The sequence below is a fragment of the Phodopus roborovskii genome, unplaced genomic scaffold, assembly GCF_943737965.1.
Source record: "Phodopus roborovskii unplaced genomic scaffold, PHOROB, whole genome shotgun sequence".
Classification (NCBI taxonomy): domain Eukaryota; kingdom Metazoa; phylum Chordata; class Mammalia; order Rodentia; family Cricetidae; genus Phodopus; species Phodopus roborovskii.
The window spans coordinates 26,632,342-26,647,705 of NW_026126433.1; the positions used below are offsets into that span (position 1 = coordinate 26,632,342).

Genomic DNA, 15,364 nt, shown 5'->3' on the forward strand with positions numbered 1-15,364 from the left:
ATGTGGTGGAGGGGGGCGGGCGGGGCAGTGGTGTTGGAGGCAAGAGATTAAGGACACAGTGTGAGAAAGGCCCTTCCTCCCACAGATGGCTCCTGGAACTGACCCTGCAGAAATGGAAGTGCAGGCCATAGAGGCACACACCACCGGTTTCCATCGGCAACTCCCTCCGATAGAGGTGCTTGCGTTCACAGCGCGTGGTATATATTGCCTTGAAAGTGTGGCTTGATTTCACTATCATGACAGAGAGGAGGGAGGAAAGATGAGGGAAGGAGGGGAAAGGAACAAGCCTCTGGCAGCTCAGGCATTAGAGACAGAGGGGAGCAAATGCAGTGGATGGTACCCCGGGAAGGTGAGCCCAGGGGCAACGACACAAAGCTGGACTTGACCCCACTGCACTCAGTTGTATTGGCTGCACGCTCCCCCGTCCCATGTATGCTGCCCCTGAGCTGACCACAGTTTGGACCTGCTCTAAACCCAGACCCTCCCTCTGTTCTCTGTAAGTCTGGGGAGGACAGGGGCCCCGCCACTAACGTCAGCAAGTAATGAGGCTGTGTCTTCAAGCACCCAGCAAACATGATGAAGCTGGGCGGTGGCATGTGGGCTTTGCTGCAAAGGGTCTACAAGCATGGGGCTCTGGACAAGAGGTGGAGGGAATGGAGGAGGCACGCCCCACAGTCCTGCATCCCTCCTCTACTTCAGGGCAAGAGGAGAGCGGTGAAAGGGGCCAGAAACAGAAGAGAGGGGAGGAAGCTAAAGGAACGCCAGGCTGGGAGCAGTCAGCACAAGGGCTGCCCAGTGCTGAGAGGAGAGGAAAGATCGCCAGGTCAGGAAGTCAACAAGTGGCTCCCCTTCAGCTCCTCGATTGATGCTGTGAAGTGGTGGTGTCAATGGTCCCGTGTGCCTCGGAGCCGGAACCATGTGGGTATCATCACTGTTAGGTAAGTGTTTGTTTTCCGCTCTAATGCCATCACAGATTCCTGCAGCTATGTTCGCCTCCTCAGCGCTATTTCTTCTCTGTCCCCATGTGTCCTGTCACATCCAAGAGAAGATATCCTCATCTTTGTCTTGACTCGCGTGCAGCCAAGATACCCAAGTGAGCTCTTTCAGAGCTGACTGGAAAGCCGGCACGGGCTGCGGTGGTGGGGGTGCTCTAGGTTGAGATAGAAACTCCTGGCCCTGCTCACCTGCTCTGGGAAGGTTTTTGGCCTTCTGGCTTGTTTCCTGGCCAGTCAATTGATAGCTGTCCTATAGTCAACGCCAGCCCTCTGCAACATTACTCAGCTTCCAAGACTATGTCTGTAATGCACAGAAATAACCACTAGAGGGCACCATAGAAATTTTAAAAACCTCTTTAGGGAAAGTACAATCAATTGTACCACTAACAGAAGAGGATGTTTCTTTCATCCCCCTTCTCCCCACTTAAAAGTAACTGGGGATAGAATCTTGGCATATTCAAAAAGCCAAATTATCTGAATATGTTCAGTTATGTTCCACACAGGCAGGGTAGAGATAGAGAGATGCAGAATGTACCTGCACCAAAATGGATGGATAGGGGAGGCAGACAGGACTCTGAGCACAGACTTCATTCTCCATCCCTCTTTCAAGTCTGGGCAACAGATCTAATGCAGTGCTGGCTCCTGGCACAGTGCTCAGGGCAAGGTAAAGACACCTGCCCCTCTCCCCCAGCAGCTGTTGGCTTCAGCAGAAGCAGGAAGGTTAGGCACACAGCTGTTTCTTTGGGGTGAGGTTTCTTTTCTTTTGTGTGTGTTTTAAGATACAGTCACACTATGCAGACCAGACTGATCTCATACCCAAGACCCTTCTGCCTCAACTTCCTGAATGCTGAGGCTGCATGTGTGAGCCACAGTTCCTGAACACTCATGATTCTAGCGAGGCAGGAGGCCCCCTTAGCCAGAAGTGGGGATCCAAGGAGAGACTGCACTACTTTGGACATCATCCCCTTCATTCTTTCACTCTGCCATAGAGGGATATTTCTAAGACTATGAAAGATATGAAGTAGAAAAATGAGGGAAAGAAAAGTCATTGGAGAAGAGTCATACACATAGGGCCTTGTTTTCAATCCTAGAACAAGGAAAGAAATTGAAGGATGTGTGCTAAAGGTGCCCAAAGGGCTGTGTGTGTGTGTGTGTGTGTACTCATGCAGGGTTGCACATTCACGTGTATGCATGTATGTGGAGATCAGAGGTCATCAGGTATCTATCTCCCTCAGTTTCTTTCCACCTTTTTTTTTTTTTTAAGGTGTTTCACTGAAGCCAAAGTTCATCCATTTGGCGAAGCTGGCTGACCAGCAAGCCTTTGGAATCTGCCTGTCTTTGCCTCACCAGCACTGAGATCATAGGCACATGCTTGCTCAGCATTTATCTGAGGGCTAGAGATCTAACTCAGGTCCTTACACCTGCGCAGCAAGTGCTTTACCAGTGTTCCTGTGCCCAGAGGGCCCATTGGAAAAGCAAATCCCCCCTCTGGGGGGAGCCTGGTCCACTGGATTCTCTGTGGCTTCCTGTTCCACTCAGAATCCTGAGAAAGCAGGACATATGCTGCAGGTCTTCTCTTGGCTGCCGGTTCTCAAATGTGTCACTGTGTGGGGATGACAGCCCGTTGTCGAGGGCTCGAGGTTTCTGTGTTCCGTTGGCATCTGCCCTGCTTTCGGCAGGCATGTTATACTACAACTCAAAGAGTCCAGAATGCCTAATCTTTGAGCTGTGGGGGTTGGGCCTTGCTGGCCTGAAAACCCAGGAGCCCTCAGGGCCAACCTGTCGTCCAAACGATTGCACTTAGCCAAGGCTAAGCAGTGGGGATGGTATGGACCAGCGATCTTCAGAACTCCTGTCCTCCTGAAGGGCATAATTTAGAATGGAACTAAAATAGCAGAGCATTCGACAAAAGCATCTTTAGTCAACTAAATAAATTTTTCTCCTGTAATGTTTTAATTTCACAGAATTAAACTAGGTTGTGCCTGACGTTGCCAGCAGGTGGCAGCACATGCCTCTAGATCTGTGTGGAGAAGGCTGATTTTCAAGAAGGCCAGGGGGAAATTACTTAATAGCCTTTAAAATTCAGCCAGAATGCCCTAAGGCAGAGACATCTCTCTCCTACAGGATTTATAGTGCTGTTGAGTATAGAGTAAAAGCTGGTGCGGATGCTATGTGGCTGCCCATCCTCATTGTGCCCCTCCCCAGTCAGTACTGCAGGGCAGCTGAGACAAAAGTAGAGTGGGATTCAAAAGTGGTTCATTGCTCATCACAACCCATGACCCTGCACATGGAAGGATGGTTCGTGTAAAGCACAGCAGTCACCCAGCCAGCCGCTTAGAATCCCCACTCCCCATCTTCCTCGACTGTGATGAGGTCTGGATGATGTTGATGCTAAATGCTGATGCGTGTCCACAGCCTGCTTGTGCCAGGAACTGTGTATTTCCACACCTACCCACCCTCATGCTGCTGAGATCCACTGGCGTGTGTAGCACATCCCCACTAACTGAGCCAGCCTCTACTTCAGTGTCCCTCAGATTCCTGCTGCAGATGACAATGATGAGCAATGGGACCTGGAGGTGAGGGCACTGGTGGAAAACAGGCATTGGGGGAAAGGGCCAAGGGAAAGTGGGGGACTAAGTGCTGCATACTGTCTCCCTCCATGGCTGTTCAGACACACCTTTGCACTCATCTGCAATCTAGCATAGGAGGAAAACGAGGCTCTGAAGGGCAAAAGCATCTGTTCAAAGTCAAGCAAGACAGTCTGTCAAGATCAAAGGCAAGGTGAAAGGTTGCTGGTACAACTTGTACTGCACCAGCCTTGCTTTGAGGCCCGTGAGCTCCTCAGGGATAGCCTGCTCCACAGCTAGAAGCCCTGGTACCGAGCATCCTGCACTAGTCCTGACAGCATAGGTGGGCTGACAAAAGCCTGGTAAGCACCTAGGTCATAACTCTCACCCCACCAATGCTTCATTGAGAATTCTTTCCTATGCAAACAACAAATGCAGGTGTTCTCGACCCTGGTAGTACACAGGGGACCAGGCTCTGACACTCTTATCAGAGGAGGCAGGAAGCTGAAGGAGGTGACGGGACACTATGGCCAGGACTCTGTTATAGACTGTATGATGAGGGCAGTCTTTTTCAGGAGACACCAAAGGTCTAAATGACAAGAACTATGAGCCCTGTTGATCGAAAGAAAGAACATTCTAACGGGTGGATTCAGGGAAGAAACATAAATGGACTTATTCTGGCCACGAAAGCAGACCAGTGGCTAGGAGTAGGGAGAATGACAGAGAGTGAGCAACAGGGACAAGGTGGGTGGCCAGGCATAGACTAGATAGGGCAGGGAATGAAAGTCAGGGCTAGGGGTACAGGCTGTACTCTGATGTAATGGGAAGCTGTGTCTCTCTAAAGGGCCCTGTCTGCTGTGATAGACACATTCACTGGTTCTAGAGGAACAAAGATCCATAAAGAGAGGCCAATTAGGAGGCTACTGTGATGGGGACAGTGACAGTGGTTTGAAGTGGTTAGCAGCAGGGAGGGTGGAAAAGCTTTGCCCCCAGAGTATGTCTGAGAGCCATGTCCACTGGCCCGAGTGTCAGAAAGGGAAGGGAAGAAGGGACAATTGGAATGTTTGGTCTGGGCAGCTGGGAAGATGGTACTGTATCCTAAGAAAAAGGCAATGGAGTGAAACCGTGTCAGACAGGGATGTGGAGTTTTGTTCCCACCATGTAATATCTTAAACACTGGACAAGAGTGCAGAGATGTTTACCAAATATTTTGCTTCAAGAATCAAAGTTTGGGGCACTGAGGACTTGGCTCAGCAAGTAAGTAAGAATCCTTTCTGTGCAAGCATGAATATCTAAGTTCAAATCCCAGAGCGTATTTAAAAGATCTGGGCATAAGTGCACACAATGCCTACAACCCCAGTCCTGGGGAGGGGAAGAGACAAAAGGGTCCCTGGGGCTTCCTGAACATTAGCCTAGTTCCAAGCTCAGTGAGCAACCTTATTTCAAATGATTAAATTGGAGAGGGACAGATCAGGACATGGACACACACACACACACACACACACACACACACACACACACACGTCAAGTAAATATATGGTCCTTGATGTCACCCATGAAAACTGTAGGCATAGAAGAGGCCCAGAACAATTTTATGACTTACCAACATTTCTCTGTGTGCTCTAACAGAAGTGTCCCACAGTTACAACAGGACGGCCAGGAAAGTATTCAATCCCACCAGGGGTCAAAGGCTGCCCAAGGTCCCACAGTCCGCAAGTAACCTTGCTATAGCGCAAGTATGAGCTGGATTCCTACCATCCACCCAGGGCTACACTAGTCACTGCAGGGAACACCAAGGCAGAGAGAATGCCTTAGTGGAACAAGCAACGACTGTGCCGTCAGTGGACACAGTGTGAACCCCAGCTCTGTCACACAGGGCAAGCCTCTTTGAACCTTAGTTTCCCTGTGTATAAATTGGCATCATTTTTTTATTATTATTAATTTCACTTTGCAGTCATCTATTCAGTGTCTACCACAAGCCAGGTACTGAACTGAGGGATGGAGACGCAGTGGAGAGCAGACAGACTTCTCTGCACACAGACTAGGGGGAAACAGACATGTAAACAGGCAATTACCATACAGTGTGATAAGCACTGTGATTATGGAAATGCCGCTTCCCTCTTCATAGAGTAAGGCATGCCAGCCTACGCAGACTTTAGAGTTACACATAATTTCCTTTCTTCCAAGCCTATATGTAATAATAGTCCCGTATGAAATGTTTCTGTTCTGTATAATAGTACCTGTTATTTCCATTAGTATAAATAATACAAGCAAGGTACCTAGCACATAGCCAGTTCTCAATCAATAGCCCCAGCCATTATTAAGACAGACTTCTGGCCTGACGCTATCTCTTGCTTTCTCTCCAGTAGATTAGGAATTATAACAACTACTCTAAGGTTCATTGTGAGGATCAGGTGAGTAGTACACGTGAAAACATTGTGTAAACTGGAGGGAATTATACTAAAGAGTTTCATTAGTAAAAATCTGCTCTGTGCTATTTGGTAAAATTACAAACCTCACTCTACAAAGAGTCTTACCCAAGCTCCTTTGAACTCCTACACCAAGCTTGAGAAACCTCTTAGCAGGTTCTTTGGGAAGTAACACTCTGTATGCCCTAACCTGTTTGGTGGGAAAGCAGCTGAAGCTGTTGTCTTCAGAACTTGCCTCAGGTGGTGCTTTCGGGAGGAAACAGCCTGGCACTCTGGGGATCCTCCTCCTCAGCAGCCCTTCTCTTACCAGCATTTGGCACACTCCACTGTAGGCAACAACATAGGGAAAATCCCAGGTTGGTTTCTAGTCTGCTTGCTGCATCACCAGAGTCCTGACTCGGTGCCAAGGGAAAGGGATTTGTAATGGTGTGTGTGTATGTGTGTGTGTGTGTGTGTGTGTGTGTGTGCGCGCGCGCGCCTGTCTGTACCGTGTTGTATCTCTGTGTGTGTGCCTGCCTGCCTGTTTGTGCTGTGTGTGTCTGCCTGTCTATGCTGTCTGTGTGTGTGTGTGTGTGTGTGTGTGTGTGTGTGTGTGTGTGCCTGTCTGTGCGTGTGTGCATGTGTGCGTGCGTGTGGGGGGGGGCTGTCAGATATGTGGGTGATGGACAAGGCTCCAGGAGGAGCAGAGCTGATGGAGGAGCAGGAAACTGGCAGAGAGGCTGATTTCCTGCATCCAATCACCACCTAAGAAAGAACCTGCAGGATGCTGTTTTACAGAACAGAAGGCAGAAGATGTGGGATTCTAGAAGCCCTGTAAAAAGAGGGCAAGGGTAAAGATATCTCACTTCCTTAGCTGATTGTTCAGATTGAGTCAACAACCTACACAATCACACAGCATGGCTGGCAGGGGGGGGGGGGGGAATCAGCTATCGTGAACCAACCACCCAGCAGACACTGTTCTCAAGTCTGAAGATAAGGTGAGTCTTTGTTTACACTCCAGCACAAAATGTGTATGTCTGCGTGCTGGGGGAGCTGAGCTAAGGTGACAAATAAGGCAGCACAGGAGTCAGGGGAGATGGAGCAGACAATGTCTTAAAGAGAACGAGCTAGTGGTCTCTCTGAGCAGTGAGGGGAGATGAAGAGCACTGTCAGGAAAGGGCCCACTAAGGCAAAAAGTGAGAGCAATCCAGGCATTTTCAGGGAAGACCGAGGGTCAGATGTGACTAGAGCAGAGAGCAGGGAGGAGACTGGGAGAGGAGGTCAGAGCCACCTCTGTAGAGGACAGGGAGAGGGGCAATAGGCAGGAAAGTGGGATTGCCCGGGGCCCCACTGGTCATACAAAGGGCTGTTGAATGGGAGACAAGAAACCACTGTAGGATTCTGAGTTCTGAGGGCTCATGGTTAAAGACTCATGGAAACTCCACACATCTTTCCATCTCCTTTTAAAAATCTAAAGAGATGAGGTAGGGGATGTTTAGCTACCAAGGAGGAAAAAACCTCTAGCAACTGGGGATGGAAATGAGGAGGCTTTTTAAGGGGCAACCACACTAATCCCCTGGAGTATTTAAGTACTCCGTGTCTCAGCTGGAAAAGCAGAAGTAAGAATTCCTATGATTTTGCTTTTCTGTGCCCCACCCCCAAACGCCCTCATGTTGACTGAAGGCTTGGTCCCCAGTGTAGTGGAGTTCAGAGGTAAGCCTTTGGGTGGACACAGGATCTTGACACCTCTGACCTTGGGGATGCATTAGTCCATTCATAGATTCCCAGCTTAATTGTTTGTGTCACAAACACGAGCTTTTTCTATTTACTTCTTGACCACCACAGAGCGATCAGCTTCCCTCCCACAATAGCCTCTACCGGGACCCGCCACGGACCTAGGAGCAACTGGACCAAGAGACCCTTGACCAAAACCTCTAAAATCTTAGCGAAAAAATAAACCTTTCATCCTATATGTTAATTCCTCTTAGGTATTTTGTCACAGAGCTGAAAAAATAACAAGGACAGTTTCATTCAACAGATATAGTGTGAATATGAATGAATTTACATCACCTAGAAAAGACAATGGCTGACTGCCTTTCTGTCTTCCTTTCTTTTTCTCTCTTCCTTCCTTTCTTCCTTCCTTCCTTTCTTTCCTCCTTTCTTTCTTCCTTTCTTTCTGTTAACAGCAGCTTTTGTTATTTCACTGACAAGTTGTAATTGTGATGAATTTCCTACTAAAATTACAACACTTTTCTGCATTTCCACATCCAGTTATGTCAGCATCATTTGTTACAGATGCTTTTTCTTTTCCATTATAGAATTTTGACTTCCTTGTCAAAAATCAGGTGTTCATAGTGTGAGAGTTTTTTTTTCTGGAAATGTTCTGATGTCGGAGTGAACATGGACGTGGCAAGTGGAACAAAGGCAGAGTTGCAAGACCAGCGTGATAAAGCGACAAAGGGACAAGGAAGTGGGGGCCGCACCGGGAACGGATTATGATGATGGTGCAGCGTGAGACAGACTGGACAACAGCTTGGAAGGCATGGAGCATTCTTCACCTGGGCTAATGACTCTCTTAGAAACTGGTAGGGGAAAAAACGGAGATGGTAGGATAAGATCTCAAGTAAAAGTTATCATTTTCCTCTGGGAAATACTTTATGTCTATAGTAGGATTTAATTTGATAGGATGGGAGAAATAAATATGAGATTAAAGATGAGGTTAGCAATGAAAGGTAATAGGATCATTGTTTTGCTGTGGATACAGTTGGACTAAAGACTCTAATGAGAGTCCACTGGATAGAAAGAAGGCAGTGATCAGATACAAGGATGCTTCGAACTGAGACAGAGGAGCTGTGAAGTGATGACAAAGATGTAAAACTATGAAAGCAGGATACAATGAGGCCAAGTCACTGGGAAAAGGATCAAAGGAAGCAAGAGGCCCGGGCTTACGAGGCACAAGAGTCACTCGGGGCTGTGTGTGAAGGATGTACTGGAGAAGGAGTCAGTTTGTAGTGAAGACCTGTAATCCCCACACTCAGGAGACAGAGGCAGAAGGATGGAGAACTGAAGGTCAGCCTGGGCTCCATAGCAAGACTATGTAAAAGAAAGAACTAGAGGGAAGAGAAGAGGAAAGAAGGCAGAAAGAAGAGAAAGGGGAAGGGAAGGCTAGAGACCTTTTCTGATGGCAGAATATAAATACTAGACCAGAAGTTCTCAAAAAATGAGTCGTGACCTCCTTGGGGTTGCACATCAGATATTTACATTATGATTAATAACAGTAGCAAAGTACCATTATGAAGTAGCAATGAAAATAATGTATGGTTGAGGATCACAGCATTAGGAAGGTTGTGAACCACTGCTCTAGACAGTGCAGTATGTAGGTTTGGAAAGTTTGAGAGGATCAGAAACACCCAGAGGCTTATAAAAGAGAGAATCTATGGAGGGTAGGGTGGGGAGTCATAACAGTATTAAACACAGAGGTCTCCAAGCAGATGACAGTGGTGAGTGCTGAGGGGACAAGTATGGATGCAGCAACATCCCTGACACTATCACTTCCCAACTTTCTCACTAATTACCCAACTCTAATCAGAGTTCTAACTCCATCGCCCTTCTGAAATTGTTCCCTTTAAGGTCATGTCCCAAAACCAATGGTTCCTCCTTCGCCCTCACCTCCTTGCACTCCCAGCACACCCTAGACAAACAATGTCACCCTCCTTCTGCTTCTGCTCACCCCCTTTGCAGGCTGCCCCTCCAGTACTACCTTGCTAAAGACTAATGTCCCAGTCCTTGGGCCACTGATGTGTCTTCCCTGTTTCACCCCCCAATATACCTGACAGCAGTGCCCACTTCCACACCGGGTAGGTGTGGGGACTAGCTCTTGATATCCCTCCATTAGCAAAGGTGACCTTGGTAAAATACATGAAAGTTTTTTACATATTGCTGACCACAGTGAATCTAGTTTTACATTGAGTATATTGGGACATTAGGACACAAGACAGGGGGACAGGAGCAATGTTTATACTCCATAAATCTCCTTGAGTTTTTCAGAGTCATGTTATAAAGGTATGACTGAGATGCAGAATGAAATACTTCTCTTTGCTTCCTTGATTGAGGCAGGGTCTTAGTAGGGAACCCTGACTGATCTAGCACTTGTTGTATAGCTAGGCTCACCTAGAACTTGAAGCACATGCTTCAACTTCCTGATTATTGGGTATACATCATGATATTTGTGAATATGAACAAACCCAACTGTCATAACTCTCTACTTCTTCCTCCTGAGTTTCCAAGACTTACTCAGGTCACTGTGAGTCCTCAGTCTCTCAACCCTCACATTAGTTGACTAGCCAAGACAACTCAATAACCCATTGAGATAGGAAATACAATAGGAATGAAAGTCACCATGCCTTCTGGGTAAAAACCAGTAGTTCTAGAGCCAGCATAGCAGGGTGTAAGTTCCTCATCAGTACTGAACTGTAATAACAATGCAGTTATTATCAGGTTGCCTGAGATAGGCTCTTCCCTGTGCTTATTAGCTAGATATGGATGTAATTGTGCCTCCCTTGTAGTTTCAGGGAGGAATAAGTACATGCAATGTGTTTCCTGCACTTAAAGAGTTATGGGTTTTGAAGACCAACAGAACTGAGCGATGAGTAATGCAGTTCATTAAATGGTGGCTACACTCAGCTCCTGTATTTCAGGAGCTCATCACATATCAGGGCTAATGAATAGATGAACAAACTAATAAATATTAATATCCACATGAAACAGAGAGTATCCAATCTACACACACACACTCAAACACACACACACACACACACACACACACACACACTATCCATCTCACCTATGCAAGCCAAGCAGGTAAATTCAAACACGGACTCTGCCGTTGAAAACACCGGTTTCTAGTCACTTGACATTTAACACTTCTACCATCTCAGACAGCAAGAAAGACATAAAGACAATAGGACATGCGAACATGTGCAATAAACTGGCTTAAGGAGCAAATCGAAGTCCTTACGTGGGGTATAAAACTGAGACAACTGAAAATTACTTGGAATACTACCTTCCTTTAAGTCATGACTCCTGGAAAAAACAAAACTAAATTCTTCAGTAGCATGTCTCCAAGCCAACCTACATCAGAAAAGAAACCCTGTGTCCCACATGGAAAGAGAAGAAATGAAGACTTGGTTGTCCACACGGCTTGGTAATTCTCCCCCCCCCCCGCCCCGATTGGGAACAATATGATTGTCCAAGGATGGAGGCAGAAATGGCAGCTCGTTCCACTCCTGAAGGGAACATGACACTGGCAGTAGGGGTTGCCATCCATCCCCCATGGCTTGCAGCGATAGACCCGATTTCTTCTCTCTGGGAGCTTAAATGGGTTAGTTGGGCAGTGGAAGCCCAAGAATGCTTGACCCTTACTTGACAAACACAATGACATTCGGAGTAGCCTACAAGATGGGCAGTATGATCACTGGCTGACCACAGACACCCACCCTCATCAGGAGGGCCCTACTCCTAGGTGAGTGGATGCAGAGACAAATGCCTCTCCGGCTCCTCCCCAACCTCTGGGTCTACCCTGTCCCCAGTGCCCACCCACTTGCCATACTCACTCCCACTCCTTTCGTCGGGCCTGCGGGGTGCTCTGCATCTTGTGTGCCTCGTGGGCCTTGATGATGTCCCGCTGCTCGATGAGGCCCCCACGCCTCCGCTTCATGACCTCTGGGCTCACAGGAATGAAGGTGCTGGAGCCTGCATCCAGCGTGGCGCTGCCCTCCCAGCCCGGGCCCTCGCCCTCCTGCACTGGGAAAAAGTTGTCGAAGCCAGCCACCACAGAGCGTGGGGAGGCAGGCAGCATGCCCACCTCGTCGGAGGCATCTGCCTCTAGCAGGGCACACTGCTGTGGCCGCCATGCCTCCTCCTCGGGCAGGGCAAGGACGTGGCGACGCCGGCCAGCAGCCCCAGGCTCAGGGCTCCCTCCCACAGCCGGGCACAGGGCGGGCTCGGGCAGCCTTCGGCCTGGGCTCAGTCCTCGCATCTCGGGCACCATCACAGAACATTGCTCTGCCAGGAAAAGAGTGGGCAGAAACAAAGGGTGGGGAGGAGGAGGGGGAAAGGATCATGGGCACAGGGAAATAGAGAAGAGAAAGAGATTAATGATACCACTCTCCAAGGCTTGGGGCTACTTCACAGGCCTGGCCAATAAACTGGCACACAAGTAGAGTTTGGTAAAAGATGCTAAAAATCAGTAGTATTGACAGTAGACTAGTCTGGGTACCAGGTTCACTGGGTAGCAGAGTTTAAGCAAAGCAGACTTCATTCTTACCATAAGACTCAAAGCCAGGGCAGAAGATAGAGTTTACATGATTCTAGTTTTTCCCCCCACAGACCACCGGACTACCTCCCTATAAACCTGTTGTAAGGTTTGGGAGTCAAATAGCATTGAATGCCTAAGCTACTGAACACCAGGTCTGGCAGCACACTATGTTGTATAGAGCAACAGTTTTACCAAATGATTGTGGGGCTGGAAGCTGTGGCTAACTACCACTGCACAGAACCCTAAGAGAAACATACCAAGACCCAGGGAGCAGGTACAGATCCAGATGCTCCAATGACTCCCCAAAGCCAAAGTCTGCTCTTCCACACCAAGGAGGATACAGTCAGATTCACTTCAGGAAGATGCTTACCCTGTGCCAAACCCAGTGCCAGGTACCGCACATCCCAACATGAGTTTGGTATGGTCCATGTTATACCCATGAGGACACAGGAGGGACACTGATTCTTGTCACATAGGATCATGTGCTGTGACTGATGTAGGCCTGGTGTCTGTAGGTGCTCTGAGGAGGGCCACCTTATGCATCTGGGGTAGTCAAGAGAGCTGTGTGGAGGATCTGGGTATTGGAAAGGAGGTGGGGACCGGGAGGTTCATAGGTAAGAGGGATGAGCATATAGGCACAGAGGAGGACTCAAGGAATTCAGAGGATGTGGAAAAATATTTATTTCATAAGACTGAGGTCCTGATAGTCCTTTGGGCTTGAGCAAACCTCAGCTTTCTACCTCAAGACACTGCTGTCTACCTTTCAGCCAAGAGCCCAACTCCTGATCAGTCAACATCCTCCCCAAGCATATGCCCAGCCATATCCCTAGTAACCACAAGTGGTGTATACACATAGCCCTTTAGTCCTAGGAATTGCCATATGCTCTGTGTGCTCAAAGAGACCTTGGCATCCAGACCATTCAACTACTATGGAATGAGGCCCCACTACACACTGGGATCCCTGGGGGAAGCATCCTTCTAGAAAGCTGCACATATCTGCCTCCTAGCTATTTTCTACCTTCCCCAACAAGAACTGCAAGTTAGACAATAAACCAGAAAAGCAAAGAATGTGAATGGTTATGAATTTTAATGTTCATCTATACTGTTTTCTATCTGAGAAGGTTTGAGGTCCTAGGGGTAGAGAGACCCAACCAGGGTCACACCCTCCCAGGATCGCACTGCCCATATGTCAGAGCTGATCTGGGGATAGACTCGATTTCAAACCTGAGCTCCTTCATATTTTTCCACCATATTGATCATAATGCTTATGCTCTGTGAAGCAGAATCCAAAAATGCCGTACTCATTACCTCATCATTATATTAACATACCACTCATAAGGAAAAGCCCAGTGGACAGAACGACCTTAATACTTATAAGAGAAAACCTGATGTGAGCTTAAAACAGACCCACACTTCCCAAAAGAGCAGGCTCTGAAGCCTCTCTTCCTTCTCCATCATCTGGACTCATCTTTCCAGATGTGATACCAAGCCTTCTGGGAGCTGAGTTGAGCACTGGTCAGCACTACACATCTGGCCACCAAGGTTGAGTGGAGCCAATAGGGCAGGGGGAGGGCAGGCTGAGCTTATTGAGGAGAAGAAATGAAGGAGGAAATATTTTTCAAACCCTGCCAGCAGTTGGGTAGGTCCCTAGCAAGAGTGATTCATGCTCCTCATGTTGTCATGCTGTCTCAACTCCATTTGATGGGTTTTAAATTTATCCTTCATTCCTACAATGTTTAAATGTCTCTCCCCCACCAAGCACATGCATGCGCCCCTCCCAGACAGCTCCCACTCCCTCTCCAGGTTTTAGCACTTCCAGCAATCTCATGTATTCTTGGACTCTGGTCTGCAGTCTCCTCCCCCTCTCTGAGCCCATCGTAGCCAAAGCTCCCAGGCCACTAGCTCTCCCAAGGCAACCAGAAGCCAGGATCTGGCTCTGTGTGTCTGCTTCCCAGCCCATTGCCATCCTTCCTGGATTTCCCCTTCCCAGACACTTTGCCAATTTGAATCACATCTTTGCCAGAGTTATAACAGCAATAATATGCACTACAGAGCTCTGGCTTCAACAGAATCAATTTACAAATATCAAAACACGAAATTATCTCATCCTTCCTTTAAGAATTCCTGTTAAGCAACCCTTTTATTACTGATATAAATGAGCTTCAAGGGAGTCTGTCACCCTCACTGCTGCCAAGCTGGCCAGTGCCCTGGTCTTGCTATTGTCACACTCAGAATATCCTCCCTATCTAACAATTTGTAAGAGACAGTCTGTATCTTCTAGGGAAGGGTGTTTGACTCTATTCTAATCTTAGCCCTCCCCACTCCCAAATGCTGCCTTTCCTCCAATTCCTTTAGATGAAGAATTCCATCTTGTTTATCTGTTTATATCAATACCTAGCACTGAGTTCAACACAGATAGGTGCAGAGATGCCCATTGGAACTCTTTACCCAATATTCCGGTTATTGTTGACCCACAAGAAAACAACAGGAAGTACTTGTTAGCTTGTAGTGGTCAAATGACAGTTTGAATGAGAAATGGCCCTCACCATCTCAGGTATTTGAATATTTGGTCCCAGATTGATTGCTCTCTTTGGGAGGTTTAGAGGTGTAGCCTTGTTGAGGAAGTATGTCACTGGAGGTTGGTTTGAGAATTTAAAGATATGTATCATTTCAAATGCACCCTCTCTGTTGTGTGTATGTGGTTCAAGATGTAAACTCTTGTCCGACAGTGGTGGTGCATGCCTTTTATCCCAGCTCTCAGGAGGCAGAAGCAGGCAGATCCCTGGGGCCAACCTGGTCTACAGAGCAAAGTTCCAAGAAAACCAGGGGTACACAAAGAAACACTGTCTTGAAAAACAAACAAACAAAAAAGATGTAAACTCTTTACTTTTTCTTTTTTTTTAAAAAAAAAATAATGTCTTTTCTAGATAATATATTCTTGTTTCCCTTTCCCTACTCCTCCAAGTTCCTTCCCACATCATCTCCCATACAGTTTCACAAACAGGCATCTAAGGAATAATAATACAATAAGTTAAAACAAAAACACACAAACTGAAATAGGACCAAACAATCAAACAA

General features: G+C 47.5%; 1 protein-coding gene across 1 annotated transcript in view; it reads right to left on the minus strand.

The window, feature by feature from the left end:
* Positions 1–15,364, minus strand: part of Cacna1e (calcium voltage-gated channel subunit alpha1 E) — a 452,501-nt gene that overhangs the window by 355,930 nt on the left and 81,207 nt on the right. The window contains exon 2 of the mRNA XM_051186002.1: positions 11,583–12,033. Coding sequence (XP_051041959.1) covers positions 11,583–12,019 — 437 coding nt within the window. The 5' untranslated portion in view covers positions 12,020–12,033. The remainder of the gene's footprint in view (positions 1–11,582; positions 12,034–15,364) is intronic.